Source organism: Pogoniulus pusillus, chromosome 6 (assembly GCF_015220805.1).
Source record: "Pogoniulus pusillus isolate bPogPus1 chromosome 6, bPogPus1.pri, whole genome shotgun sequence".
Taxonomy (NCBI): domain Eukaryota; kingdom Metazoa; phylum Chordata; class Aves; order Piciformes; family Lybiidae; genus Pogoniulus; species Pogoniulus pusillus.
In genome coordinates, this window is record NC_087269.1 from 38516456 (window position 1) to 38530334 (window position 13879).

The window sequence follows — 13879 nt, forward strand, 5'->3', positions numbered from 1 at the left end:
CTGCTCTCTTGCTGCTGCTAACTCTTTGTACCGAAAGCAGCGTAGACTTTCCTGATGGCAAACTGAGTTAATTACAAATAATTTTTTTCAGTGTGTGTACACAACTCTTCATGACCATAATATGTCTGCCAGTTAAAAAAAAAATGTGATGGCTCATTTAGCATTGTACTGGTGTCAATATTGTGAGGGTGTTTGGATTAGTATGGTGATCTGCAGGTCAGCAGGGAGTTTTCTCCAAGCACAATAAGTGTCAGTATCCATTGCAGGGGCTATCTGAAGAATAGGCCTAAGAATCATAGAATCATAAAATCAACCAGGTTGGAAGAGACCTCCAAGATCATCCAGTCCAACCTAGCACCCAGCCCTAGCCAGTCAACTAGACCATGGCACTAAATGCCTCAGCCAGCCTTTTCTTGAACATCTCCAGGGATGGTGACTCCACCACCTCCCTGGGCAGCCCATTCCAATGCCAATCACTCTCTCTGGCAACAACTTCCTCCTAACATCCAGCCTCGACTTCCCCTGGCACAACTTAAGACTGTGTCCCCTTGTTCTATTGCTGGTTGCCTGGCAGAAGAGACCAACCCCCACCTGGCTACAGCCTCCCTTCAGGTAGTTGTAGACAGCAATGAGGTCCCCCCTGAGCCTCCTCCTCCCCGGGCCAAACAACCCCTGCTCCCTCAGCCTCTCCTCATAGGGTTTGTGTTCCAGGCCTCTCACCAGCTTTGTTGCCCTTCTCTGGACATGTTTCAGCACCTCAACATCTCCCTTGAATTGAGGGGCCCAGAACTGGACACAAATGTGTGTGTGTAGTTTTTTTACTAATGACAAATGAAAATCTAAATAAACTTTAATTATCTGTTAGCTGAAGAGGAAAACTTAGATCTGCATCTCCCCTGTGTTTTCAGCTCTGGCTGATGCATATCTGAAAGGAGGAAACATTTCAACTTTTGATTAATTTCAGATTCTTTCCCTAAAACAGATGCCTAAGCCAACAGAAAAGGATTGAGTCCTTGCTTAACCAGTCACTGTAGGTAGCTACTCTTTAATGACGTAACAGTTGTTGGAATCATCCCTTGCAACAGGTCAGCAGATAGCCTTTTAGATGAGATGTTAGTAGAAAAGAAAGGCAGCTGTCAAATATACACAGATGACTGTTTAGTTACTTGTGCAACAGGATAACCCACATTTCATTTTCTAGATAAATATGTTTTGATTCTTTTTGTCATAGATTTCAGTTTCAGGATTTTCTTCTGCAAATTTTTGCTGCAGTTTATCATGCTAGAACTTAATTGCCAAAGTTTTTTGGGGGTTTTGGTGTTTTACAGATTTTTGGCTTTTGTTCTTCCCCATTTTCACATCTTTTTCCTGTAACAAGCCTGCTTGATGTTAGTTGGCAAGCAGCAGCTTTTTAGTGGCTGCTTCTACTGAAGTGAAAATTGTCAACTGTATAAAGCTGATGCCATAGACTTTGTCGTCATTGTAGTCAAAAGAACTTATGGGGGTGGTGGTGATGAATCAGTTCAGTGTATGTATGGGTTGGTGGTGCTTTCTTCAGAATCTCTGATTTGGTTGATTGTATACTTCATATTTTTTTCTCATTTCATCATTGTTACCTTTTCTTTTTCCTGGGGAAGATAAACATTTTGTTAGGAAGAATTTGTGAGAGTCCAGAGAATGGACAGCACTGCTAATGACTTGAACTGTACTTCCATGAGACTCTGTGCAAAAGACTTCAGTGATAAGAGAAGCCTAGTTCTATTAGAAGGAGGGATTCTTCTAGAGTCACTCTAGCTTCATGCCAAGGCCACTGTAGGCTTGCTTGCACTTTCACAGCTCATCCTTTAGTAGATCCAGTTGATAAGTGAACATTTCCTCCTTTCTGCCTGTTACATGATCTTGATAACCCATTCTTCTCCTCAGTAGTGAGCTGCTCTATTGAAATTTTTACACTCTGAATGATTTTTTTTGCTTCAGTAAGAAAATGTGAGGGAAGCTTCATGCATCTGGGTTTGAACACCTAAGTCTGCCCTACCAAGACACTTGATACTGCTATGAACTGGGCAGCACAGAGACCTGAGTCTCACAGATTTCTCCAGTTTCTCAGGTTGTTTGTGTTCTATGTTATTTTTATTACAGTCAGCTCACAGGTGAGGATTTCTTATGTTTTTTATAGAATCAGGGTAGGGTTTGGGAGGGACCAAGATGGTCTTCAGGTCATCTAGTTCAACCCTGCTGCAGCCAGTAGGGAGATCCGTAACTAAAGCAGGTTTCTTAGAGCCGCAAACAACCTGACTTGAAATGTTTCCAGGGATGAGGCATCTACCACCTCTCTGGGCAACCTGGGCCAGAGTTTCACCATTGTAAGAGTAGAAAAATTTCTTCCTTCTGTCTACTTTAAATCTCCCCTCTTAGCTCAAAACCTGCACCTCTTGTCCCGTCACAACAGGCTCTGCTAAAACATCTGTCCCTGTGTTGCATATTGCCCCCTTTTAAGCACTGAAAGGTCACTATAACATCTCCCTGGAGCCTTTTCTCCAAGCTGAACAATCCTAATTCCCTCAGCCTGTCTAGAGGGTTTCCAATCCTTCTATTGTTGCGACAGCCTCTTCTGGCCCTTCTTCAACACTCTCTCTCTGTCTCCTGTGCTGAGGACTCTAGAACTGGACCGAGCACTTGAAGTCAGGTCTCAGCAGATTGGATCGTAGGGACAGAATCTCCTCCCACCATCTGCTGCCCACACTGCTGGGGATCAGCCCAGGACACAGTTGGAGCTGGGTTGGGAGCTCACATCACTGGCTCATGCCCAGCTTCCCGCCCACCACATCGATGAAGTTCTTGACATGGCTGCTCACAATCCATTCATCCCTCAGCCTGGATTGACACCACAGATTTTCCTGACCTGGATGCAGGACCTTGTACTTGGCCTTGCTGAGCCTCATGAGTTTCCCAGAGGTCCACTTCAAGTTTGTTCAGATCCCTCTGGATGATATCTCATCCCTCGGATGTCAACTGCAGAAAGTCTGATTTCATCAGACACACTTGAGTGTGCTGTAGTCATGTTTCTGCTTGAAGCACAAGGACGTTTTGAGTGTTGTAAAATACTTTGTAGTGTGTGTGGGTTTTTTTGGTAACTGTAGTTATCTTTATTTCATTTTAGAATGTATACCAAAAAAATTCTTTAACTAGGGGAAAAAAAGCCACCAGTTTAATTGTGGTTTTTACACAACAGGTTTGTGGGTGACTTTGAAACTTCTTCCAGGAGATATTCATCAGATTAGGAAAGAGTTTCCCCACTTGGTGGATAGATCAACAGCTGTGGCTCGGAAAATGGGATTTCCTGAGATTATTATGCCTGGTAAGCCTTTTTCTGAATTAATTCTCCTTGGCTTTATTTAATTGTTCTTTGAGTATCTGTACGTATGGAAGCTTGGGGGTTGGAAGAAGAGATCAAGATGAGTTATGGTATATGTGAGAAATAACAGATCATTAAAGGATTTTGCCTCATCAAAATAAATGTAAAATACTTGGGTAATACCTGCAACCAGTGCTGGATTAATAAATACAACTCATACCCACCCAGAAAGATGACATGTTGCAGTGACAGGGGAATTCTGCTCTTCTTTGCAGAGAAGGAAAATATATCTGAAGTACATGCTTCACATTATCTCCGTAGCAAGGGCTTATGTAAAACTTCTCTCTCCTGTGATGAATCCAAACCAAAAAGATTTTTGGTAGGAACAAGCTTGGTCTGCAGGTCTCACAGGGTTTTGGCTAGATTGGGATAATGTATTGGGAAGAAAGCCATGGTGCCTTTTTTTTTCCAATACCTATGTTGTGTGGATATTCAGTTCTGGTGGTTATGAAAGTCCTGAAAAATGTGATGCTGCTTAAAATAAAATCTGCCATAAGCAGCAGACTAAAGGAAAAAAAAAAAAACCAAACCCTGCACTGTCCTTATCAGACAGATGGGCCCTGGAGGGCCCATTAGATGCTTTCCAAACCAGTTCCAGCTCTCCCTCTGGTTGCTGACTTTGTCAGATGTTTTGCTCTATATCCAGTATGGTGTAAGTGTCTTGACACCTCTGCTTGTTTATAAACCTATGTTGACACATCAGCCATCTGCCTCATTAAATCACTGGAAATCCCTCATTTCCTGAATTAATTTTCAACATTTCAATTGGATTGGGGTGTAGTTGAGAAGTGTTTTAAGACAAAGCCAAATACAGGCTTTCCAAGCCAGCAAAACCATCAAACCACTTCCTAATGTAACAAGTTAAATCTCTCTAGGCTGCTAAATGTTTTTAAATAGGCAAATATCTGTCTAGGGGATAAATGAATGTCTGTGGTGAATCTCATCCTTCCAAATGACTAACCAAACAAAAAAGTGGAACTGAGGTGGTTTGTGAGTCATATGATACATACTCTTGGTGATGCTGGGGTATTCTTTCAGTCCTGAAATGCATCATTACTTTCTGTTAGATCCAGCTTACTGCGCTATCAGTTGGTAGTTCAGACCTTAGCTGTCTGAGCGCTATTTCAGCTAAGCAGCTGTTTTCAGCACTATTAGTTTTGAATGTTCAAGGTACTGCAGCTTTGGAATCTTTTGCCATGCCTATGTGTTATTAAAATGCGGTGGTGGTTGGTTCTGACTATCGTTGGTTCCACAGACCAACAGATCCGCTGTGGAAGTTGACTTTGTGCTTTGGTTCTTAATTTTAGGTGATGTTCGTAATGACATCTACGTGACGTTGGTTCAGGGTGATTTTGACAAAGGCAGTAAAACAACAGCCAAGAATGTGGAAGTTACAGTGTCTGTGTATGATGAGGATGGCAAAAGATTAGAGGTATTCAAGTATTTAGCATGTTTTTTATATTTACACACCTGTTTGAGCCTTTTTAACATCTCTTTATTTGTCAGCTGAAGTCCCTATTTTTATGTACAACACAACTTCTTTCTTTGTCGTGACTAAGTGCATCTTGTCATATCAGTGTGTGCACTTTGATACTAATTTCATGAGGAGATGTGAGCATGAGCCATTCTGTCTTATTTTGACCTACTTCGCTGATGTTTGTGGCTCTTCATTTGAAGGAAAAAGCAGAGTTTAAGATAGACACAAAGGTGTTTTTTCTTGCTCTTCTGTTTGTGTTTTCTCAGAGTGTTATTTTTCCTGGTGCTGGTGATGAAGCCATCTCAGAGTACAAGTCAGTAATATATTACCAAGTGAAGCAGCCTCGCTGGTTTGAGACTGTAAAGGTATCTAAATTCTGCTTCTGTGTGGGTTAATAGGAAATGAAAACAAGTTTCAGGGAAATGCTGTCAGAAACCAAGTGAGAGCTATTCAATGCTCGTGGCTGTGTTTAGCAGGACAGAAATAGGATCATGGAATCATAGAATGGTTTGGGTTGGAAGGGACCTTAAAGATTGTTTGGTTTCAACGTTCTTGCTGTGGACCTGGACACCACCTACTAGGTAAGATTAATCAAGGCTTCATCCAATGTCATTTTGAACACTTGCTTCCCTAGGCAACCTGTTCCAGTGCCTCAACGTGCTCATGAGAAGGGATTTCCTCCTCATGTCTAATTCAAATGGAGATCTTGAAGTGTGAAGCCATTTCCCTTTGAGCAGTCACTCTGAGGCATTGTAAAAAGCCCTTTTCCAGGTATCCTGCAGCCCCCTTCAAATACTGGAAGGCTTCTCTGATGTCTCCCTGGAGTCTTCTCCTCTCCAGGCTGAACAACCTTAACTCTCTCATCCTGCTTTCATAGCAGAGGTGCTTCAGCATTCCAGTTATTTGTAGTCTCCTCTGGATCTGCTCTAACAGTTCCGTGTCCTTGTGTTGGGGGCTCCAGAGCTGGGCACAGCAGCTCAGCTAAGGAGTGTTGCCAGAGACTGCTTGAATATAGATTTGACTTCTGTTACACAGTGAATTTTATTTCATCCTTCCGTTTGAGATGCCTGTTACCAGGAACATTCCAGTAGCTGTTTATTTCTATGAAGCTGATCTAGAGAAGCAGAATATTAAGGTGCAGATGTAATTGCTGTGGTGTTGAACTTCTCAGTGGTTAGAGATCTTGCTGATTGTGCTCTAAGCCTGCAGAATTTGCTTGGGTAATAACATTGTAGCCTAAATGCCAAGTTGTGATATTACAGAGAAAGTTGATATTATCTTTATAAAATGAATTCCACCTCTGTAGTCACTGGGAACAGTATATGTGAGAAGAGACTTTGAGCTACTCCCAGCACTGTTGTTGAAGTTCAGTAGTGCTCTTTTTATAGAAAGTAGCTGCTTTGGAGTGGCAGAAGCCTAGACATGGTGTTGGGGAGCAGTGTACAGCACAAAGCTTGAATGTGGGTGTGATGAAGAATATGAGATGGCTCTGGCAAAAATCCTGAAGGAGAAGGGCATTGGTTACACATCTGCACATTGATTGCATGTGGATCAGAGAGGCAATGATAGTCTATGTAATGCGAGGTAAATGTGTTAAGAATCTTTACTTCGCTGTTGACAAGAAAGTTCACCTCCACCAGTGAAACTCAAGGGGGACTCACTTCTGAGCTGTGGGTAGTGGGGGGATAAGCCCATCTGAAGTTGCAGGTCTTGCTAGGTAACTTAACAGGCTCACTTCATTCCTTCTGTACTTCTTGGTGCAGGAATTAGCTGTTTTTCTGGGGGGTCTGTGACTCTTGTCTTCCATGGCAAAATGAATTTGGTCATTTATTTTCAAAGGGCTAAGCATAGTGTTGCAAGGTGTCTATCAGATTTGATAGCAGTTGGTGATGTCTGAAGACACTGTAGTGACTGTTTTCTTCCTCCATCCCCTTTGCCTGAAGGTTGCAATCCCCATTGAAGATGTGAACCGCAGTCATTTGAGGTTCACCTTCCGTCATAGATCATCACAGGACTGTGAGTAATTCAGCATTTTCATTATGGCTCTTGTCAGTGTCTGGTGCCAGAATGTGCTGAAACAGGTGTAATGTTCCTCATCTGTAATTGACTGTTGTAATCACTTTTAGTGCAGGGATAACTTTTTATTGCCTACTTATTTTGTTAGCTGCTTTTTCTCTTTATGTCTTCCCTGTCAACATCAAGAAGAAATAACTGCCCAGGAAAGTTAAAGCAAGTCAAATAAAGGCCAGTGAATTAAGCCTGTAGTTAAAAACTGAAAGAGTTGTGTTATTTTATATCTTGGAGGTAGATGAGGAGAGGGTAGGAAAGATATTTAACAACCCCACGTGTGAGATGGGAACATGAAAGAACCAAAGACTTAGCTATTATGAAACTTGGTTTCTATGTCTGGATGTCAGTCTGACTTGTGGTTCTTTTCAAGTCATTGTGGCCTAAAAGACATTTGAGAGCTTGTGGTTTTCTCTGGCTTTCCTGTAGTGCTGCTAACAGCTGAGATGCTTTGAGCAGTTGAGGATCAGGTCAAGGCAACCAGACATCTTCCATATATCAACAGTTGTTTTGTAGTGGACTGTATGGATTTGTCTTGTTTGTGTTGGTCTTCATTCCACACAGTGATTTTGGCAGGAAAGCCTTTTGTAATCTGCAACAACATTTTTTTTGTTGTGGAATAAATAGGCAGATGAAAGCATTACTCAAGTAGTGTCCACTGGATGCATTTTAAGACATCTAATAATTTCCTTAAGTGCATAACTGTGAAATAAGTAGTACCTTATCCCAGAGCAGTTAGTTAGCTGAAGCTGTGTATTTTGCAAATTGATGATTAATAAAAGATTTACTTGGTGATACTTACTAATGAAAAACAATGTGGCAAAGATCCATCCTTCATGTCAAGGTTATGATTGCGGGCCACAAATTCCTAGCGAGAGGTATTTCCGTGATGACTCCAGTTCAGGTTGGCCATGGTTTAACTATTAAATTGAGGCCATGCCTTGGGCTGCAGGGCTTTCTCAGAGGTTCCTTGAAAGCAGTGTCAAGCTGAATGCACTTCACTTCTGGCTTTACTTCTTGACTTGAATTTCTAGTTGCTCTGTTGTGTTGTTTTGACTTCAGCCAGTAGATTTTGAACAATGATGGCCAAGTGAATGTGTTTTTCTAGTTCAAGTTGCTTGTAGAGTAAGTCAGCTTTCAGAAACTTAAGCATGTCATCTGTAACTTAGGACCAAAACAGGAACTGGATTCATATGTTCCCTCTCAGAGTGAGAGAGCCCTGATGGAATCCTCAAAGCTGGTCTTCAAACCAGGTTGGAGAAGACCCCTAGGATTATCGAGTCCAACCTATCGCCTAACCCTTCTAATTAGCAAAACCATGGCACTAAGTGCCTCATCCAGCCTTCTTTTAAACGCCTCCACCACCTCCCTGGGCAGCCCATTCCAATGTGCAGTCACTCTTTCCATGAAGAATTTCTTCCTGATGTCCAACCTAAACCTGCCCTGGCACAGTTTGAGACTCTGTTCTCTTATTCTGTCATTGGGGGTGTGAGAGAAGAGACCAACTCCCACCTGGTTACAACCTCCTTTCAGGTAGTTGTAGAGAGCAATGAGGTCTCCCCTGAACCCTCTTTTCTCCAGAATGAGAATCATCATTATGGGTGTTAAGTGCTGTCATACTTTCAACTGCTAAGCCCACTGAATGTTACAAATGCATCAAATTGCTGTTCTGTTTTTCAGAAGTTGCTTTAAAGCAAATGAATTACAAGAGCATATAGAATATGGAAATACTATATATCTAGCTACTGTTGGTGAGCATTTATTTTACTACACTACAATTGATCTTAGCCAAAAGGCTGAGAAGCCAGAGGGACTTGGATAGATTGGATCAATGTCATTGGCATGAGCTTCAGTAAGGCCAAATGCCAGGTCCTGCACTTGGGCCACAACAACTCCAAGCAATGCTACAGGCTTGGGGAAGTGTGGCTGGAAAGCTGTCCAGTAGAAAGGGATCTGGGGGCTGTAATGGACAAACAACTCAATATGAAGAAGTAGTGTGCCCAGGTGTCAGGGAAAGCCATTGGCATCCTGGCTTACGTTAGAAATGCTGCGTCCAGCAGAGATAGGGAGGTGATTGTCCCCTTGTGCTCGGCTCTGGTGAGGCCACACCTTGAGTATTGGGTACCTCATTACAAGAAGGATGTGGATGTGCTGGAGTGAGTGCAGAGGAGAGCAGTGAAGCTGGGGAAGGGCATGGAGAATAAATCTTAGGAAGAGCAACTGAGGCAGCTGGGGATGGTTAGTTTGGAGAAGAAAAGGCTGAGGGGAGGGGGACATCACTGTCTACAACCACCTGAAAGGATATAGGCGAGAGGCTGCTGCTGGTCTCTTCTCACAAGTAAATAGTGGTAGAACAAGATGGAATGGCCTCAAGCTGCCAGTGGGTGGGTTTAGACTGGACATTAGGAAACATTTTCTCACAGCAAGAGGGGTCAGGCACTGGAATGAGCTATCCAAGGAAATGGTTGAGTCACCAACCCTGGATGTGTTTAAAATTCTTTTGGATATGGTACTTGAGGATATGGTTTAAGGGTGAACTTTGTACAGCGGAGGTGATGGTTGGACTTGATGATTCTGAGGGTCTTTTCCAACTGGAATGTTTCTGTGATTCTGTGCTTTTTTTTTTTAAATCTCACTTTTAAAATACTCTTATTTGCTTTTACACTTCCTCCAGTTGAGCTTCTCCACTATAGTCATTCATTTACAGGTTCTAGATGGACTAAGTACCAAACACTGACACGATGCTGGGGTGTTGTTCTTATTTTTTTCTTACAGCCAAAGATAAATCTGAGAAGATATTTGCCTTAGCATTTGTGAAACTTATGAGGTATGATGGAACAACACTGAGAGATGGAGAGCATGACCTTATAGTTTACAAGGTAGAGTTTTGAGATGCTCTAGGCTTTCCATAGTAGCTATCTCAGCTGACTGTTAGTGAGTTACTGTTCCAGACTTGTGCAGAAAAACATGGGTTAGACCCTTCTTATAAATCATGCAGTTGAAGAGCAATTTGTGTGTTTGGCAGATTGACTGTTAAACCTTGAATATGGGTTGCTGGGGATGCTTTAATTTCAAAGCAACTTGTTAAAGAGCTTTTGTAGAAAATGCTACTTCTAGTCCTTTAAATACAACAACGAGTGCTAAATTGCTGTTGTTAGTGACCCGTTGGATAGCTCCAGTTCAGAAGCAAACTTCAGCAAATCTAGTGTAAATAATAAAACTCTGTGACTAACAAGGTTGGTTTTTAACTAGATGTTGTCAAATTGTTTCACTTTGTATTGAAAACACCACTGTAGGCAGAAGCAAAGAAGCTGGAAGACGCCTCGACGTACTTAAGCCTGCCATCCACTAAAATAGAACTAGAGGAAAAGGGACACTCTGCAACTGGGAAGAGCATGCAGAACCTTGGAAGCTGCACCATCAGCAAAGACTCTTTCCAGATTTCTACTCTTGTTTGTTCAACCAAACTTACCCAGAATGGTATGTTCACTGTTGTCCTGGAGCCTATGCTTCCCGTGGTTGAAGTGAGGTTGTATGCTGTGACTTCTCTGTTGCCCTTCCTCTGAATGAATAGTGTGTTACTTGTTTAAGTTTTATTTTTGCCACGCAGTCTTGGGTTAAATTGTGTGGATGCAGCAAAAGTATCTACTGTTACTCAGGTTTTTTCTCTACCCATGGGCTTTGTATTGCTGTAGAGCAGTACATGCTTCTAAGAAAACAAGGTAATCTTGACTTAAATGCAAACAGGAGTCTTGTTTTCCATGTAGCTGAGACTTCTATACTGAAGTACACTGAAAACAGGCTCCATGGCATTTTACTGCTTTGTGGGTATGAATAATTGCACTACGGAAGAGGATGAGCTTGCTTTCAAGAGTAGATAATAGCATGGCTCTGCTCCCAAATAAGCTGTTGTATGTTATTTCCAAGGTGCAATATCCATATCTTATGCCCAAAGAAAGCTCTGATTTTTTGCTTTTGTTGACAAGAAGGGATGTGAGCAAGAGAATGCATTGCATGGAGGTCACTCTCAGCTTCACACATCTTGGCACAAACACAGAGCACCAGGAATGGAGTTGGCATATTGTGTTCCTTTTAAAACTTGCCTAATATACATTTTTCATGTGTGTTTGTCAGCTGGCTGACTGAGTCCAAAGGCTGTGCAAAGCAGAGCTGATGGCAGCCACCAAAGCAGATTATTTCACATTACCAGACTGTGCCCTCTGTAATTTTTGTGCTTCGTTGCCATGGAGCGGCCCTTGTTCTCCTTGCTGCACTAGAAGTAGACTGGGGAGTGTGGGTGGGTCATTGAGATGTGAGTGAGTCATGCCAGGGGAAGGGATCATTCCTTCATGACTCAGGAGAAAGGAGCTCAGTTCAGATGGATCTGCTAAGGTTTTGCATGAGGAGGGCTTGGGATGGCACAGAGGGTGGGAATCATGATTGGGGTTTCACGTTAATGAGCTCAGCTCTGTCCAGAGGGACAGCTACTGCTCTGGTACAACTTCATCGTCAACTCCATGTCCTTGCAGTGTTTTTTTCTTCAGTGGTGTCTCTGATACTGCACATGCTGGGTGTTTCATATTCAGACCACATAAGATTCACTGCAGTCTGGCAGGCTTACAGCCTGAGAAAGGGTGTTCAGCACCAAAAAAAAACCCTGGGAAACCATATTTGGAATTTCATAGCAAAGATGGGATCATAGCTCAAGAGGAACCACAGTGGGTTTGGGGCTTTGGAGGACGCAGAAAGCAGCCTGTGGAACTCAGCTGCTCTTTGTGATATGGTTAGGTTTTTATTCCTCAGTCACTCCTCAGGCTTGTTAGAAGTATTTCATAGTGATCAATATATTGATGTTGCTTTCACAGAACTATTATTAAAATGAAGACTGAGCATTGATTCATGCTTTGATTTGCATACAGTTTGCTGTGAACTTCTGATCTTCATTCAGTGTTGCTGTTAATCATGTTGTCTGGGAAACTTGTTCACCAAGTTGCCAAAGCCTCTTTGCTTTCTTCAAAGTATGTAGATGTTATTAAAGAAGCTCACCAGGAATCTTGAAACAGTTATAAAAGAAACAAAGAATCATCATTAAATTCTCCCTGAAGTATCATTTTTTCATCTAAAAATTTGCACTCTTCAGATTATACTTTCTGAAGCTCAACTTAATGTCTGTAATGCTGGATAATGTTCTTCCTCTAAGTAAAAATCTGTAGTAGTCCTGATTTGCAAAAAATATTGAGCCAAAACATAATTTTCTCTTCTTGAGCATCTCTAATAATTTATTCTCCATCTTAGAATTGGCTTTGAGTCGTGTTTTTAGTAGTTCTAAAAGTATGATTAATACATCCTATGGCTCTTCTTTCATTGCATTTGATACCACAAACTGCATTTTTATGTATAAGCTTTCTTAACTTCAGTTCTCCATCAACTCTTAGTTGTTAATGTTGGTTTTCTCTTGGTAATTAATGTTCTTAGCATTTGAAGTATCTCCAAAATATCAAACTTGGCCACTGGTAAGACTTTCCCAGCTATTTTTCTTGAGAGAAAGTTAACTGGATGGAGTATCTACTTAGTTAACATTTGAGCAGCTGTGATTTGTGCTAGAATGTCCTTCATGGGCTGAAGAAATAATTGGAAGTAAATATCAAATTCACCATGAGCCAGGAATATGCCCTTGTGGCCAAGGCAGCCAGTGGTCTCCTGGGATGCATTTAGAAGCATGTCATGAACAGGTTGAGGGAAGTTCTCCTCTCCCTCTGCTGTGCCCTACTGAGGCCACATCTGGAGTACTGGGTCCAGTTCCAGGTTCCTCAGTTCAAGAATAACAAAGAACACCTGGATAGAGTCCAGCAGAGAGACACCAAGCTGAAGGAATTGGAACATCTGCCTAAAAGAAAAGCTGAGAGACCTGGTACTGTTTATCCTGGAGAGCAGACTCAGAGAGGATCTTCTCAATTCTCAGCATGAGTGAAATCCTGGGGGCCAAGTGGATGGGGCCGGATTCTTGGCAGTGGTGCCTTGTAACAGGACAAGGGGCAGTGGGCACAAACCTGGAACCCAGGAGGTTTCATCTGCAAATGAGGAAACCTTTCTTTCCTGTGACAGTGCTGGAGCCCTGCAGCAGGTTTCCCAGACAGACTGTGGAGTCTCCTTCTCTAGAGAGGTTCTAAATTCATCTGGAGGTTGTTAGCCTGGGCAACCTGCTGTTGGTGACCCTGGTTCAGCAAGGTGGTTGAACTAGATGACTCCATTGGTCCCTTCCAAACCCCTCACCACACTGGGGTTCTGGGATTTCTGTGTAATGAAACAGAGCTTTTATGTTCAAGCTGTGGCATTTCAGAGTGTGTATGAATGGTGATGGCAATGGAACTGAAGTTGTGTTAGTGGGCTTTCTGGAGAATTTTGGTCATCAACTGCCAGAGAGCTGCCTAGTGTTCTACCCTTGCATCTGTTCTTGTGAAACATCCAGGATGTCTGTAAAGCTTACTCAAAGTAGTCCTATGATTTCTTTTCTGCCTGAAGGACTTGGACTACTACATAATAGTGGCTGTTACTCATCTGGAGTCTTGTCATTGAGGAATCAAGGATACAAGGCTTTCAGGAAACAGTTGAGAGGGTTTTTACTTAGCCATTCAGCATAACTGATTTGTTTTCACTAAAAATCATTGCATGCTATGACAAATTCAGGTGCTACAATGGCATAAAGATAAAGATGTCAACAGAGAATTAAAACAAATCATAAATTGGAAAACCCAATGCTACAAGAGGGAAGATAATTTCAAAGGCTACACAGAAATTTAATCGAAGTGGAATGATTATGTGAGTGCTCTAGTGAGTGGGTATCTCTATAGGGGAATCTTTACGTGTTAGCAGGAAGCTGGACTATTTGTTTCTGATGTGTTAAATGTTACATAAAAGAA

The 13879-nt window shown here is 42.1% G+C and overlaps 1 protein-coding gene across 4 annotated transcripts in view; it reads left to right on the forward strand.

The window, feature by feature from the left end:
* Positions 1-13879, forward strand: part of DOCK1 (dedicator of cytokinesis 1) — a 433046-nt gene that overhangs the window by 61616 nt on the left and 357551 nt on the right. For all 4 annotated transcript variants that reach the window (XM_064145308.1, XM_064145312.1, XM_064145309.1 and 1 more), the window contains exons 13-18: positions 3233-3358; positions 4723-4847; positions 5159-5257; positions 6836-6908; positions 9735-9838; positions 10256-10439. In XM_064145308.1, the coding sequence (XP_064001378.1) occupies positions 3233-3358; positions 4723-4847; positions 5159-5257; positions 6836-6908; positions 9735-9838; positions 10256-10439 (711 nt within the window). The remainder of the gene's footprint in view (positions 1-3232; positions 3359-4722; positions 4848-5158; positions 5258-6835; positions 6909-9734; positions 9839-10255; positions 10440-13879) is intronic.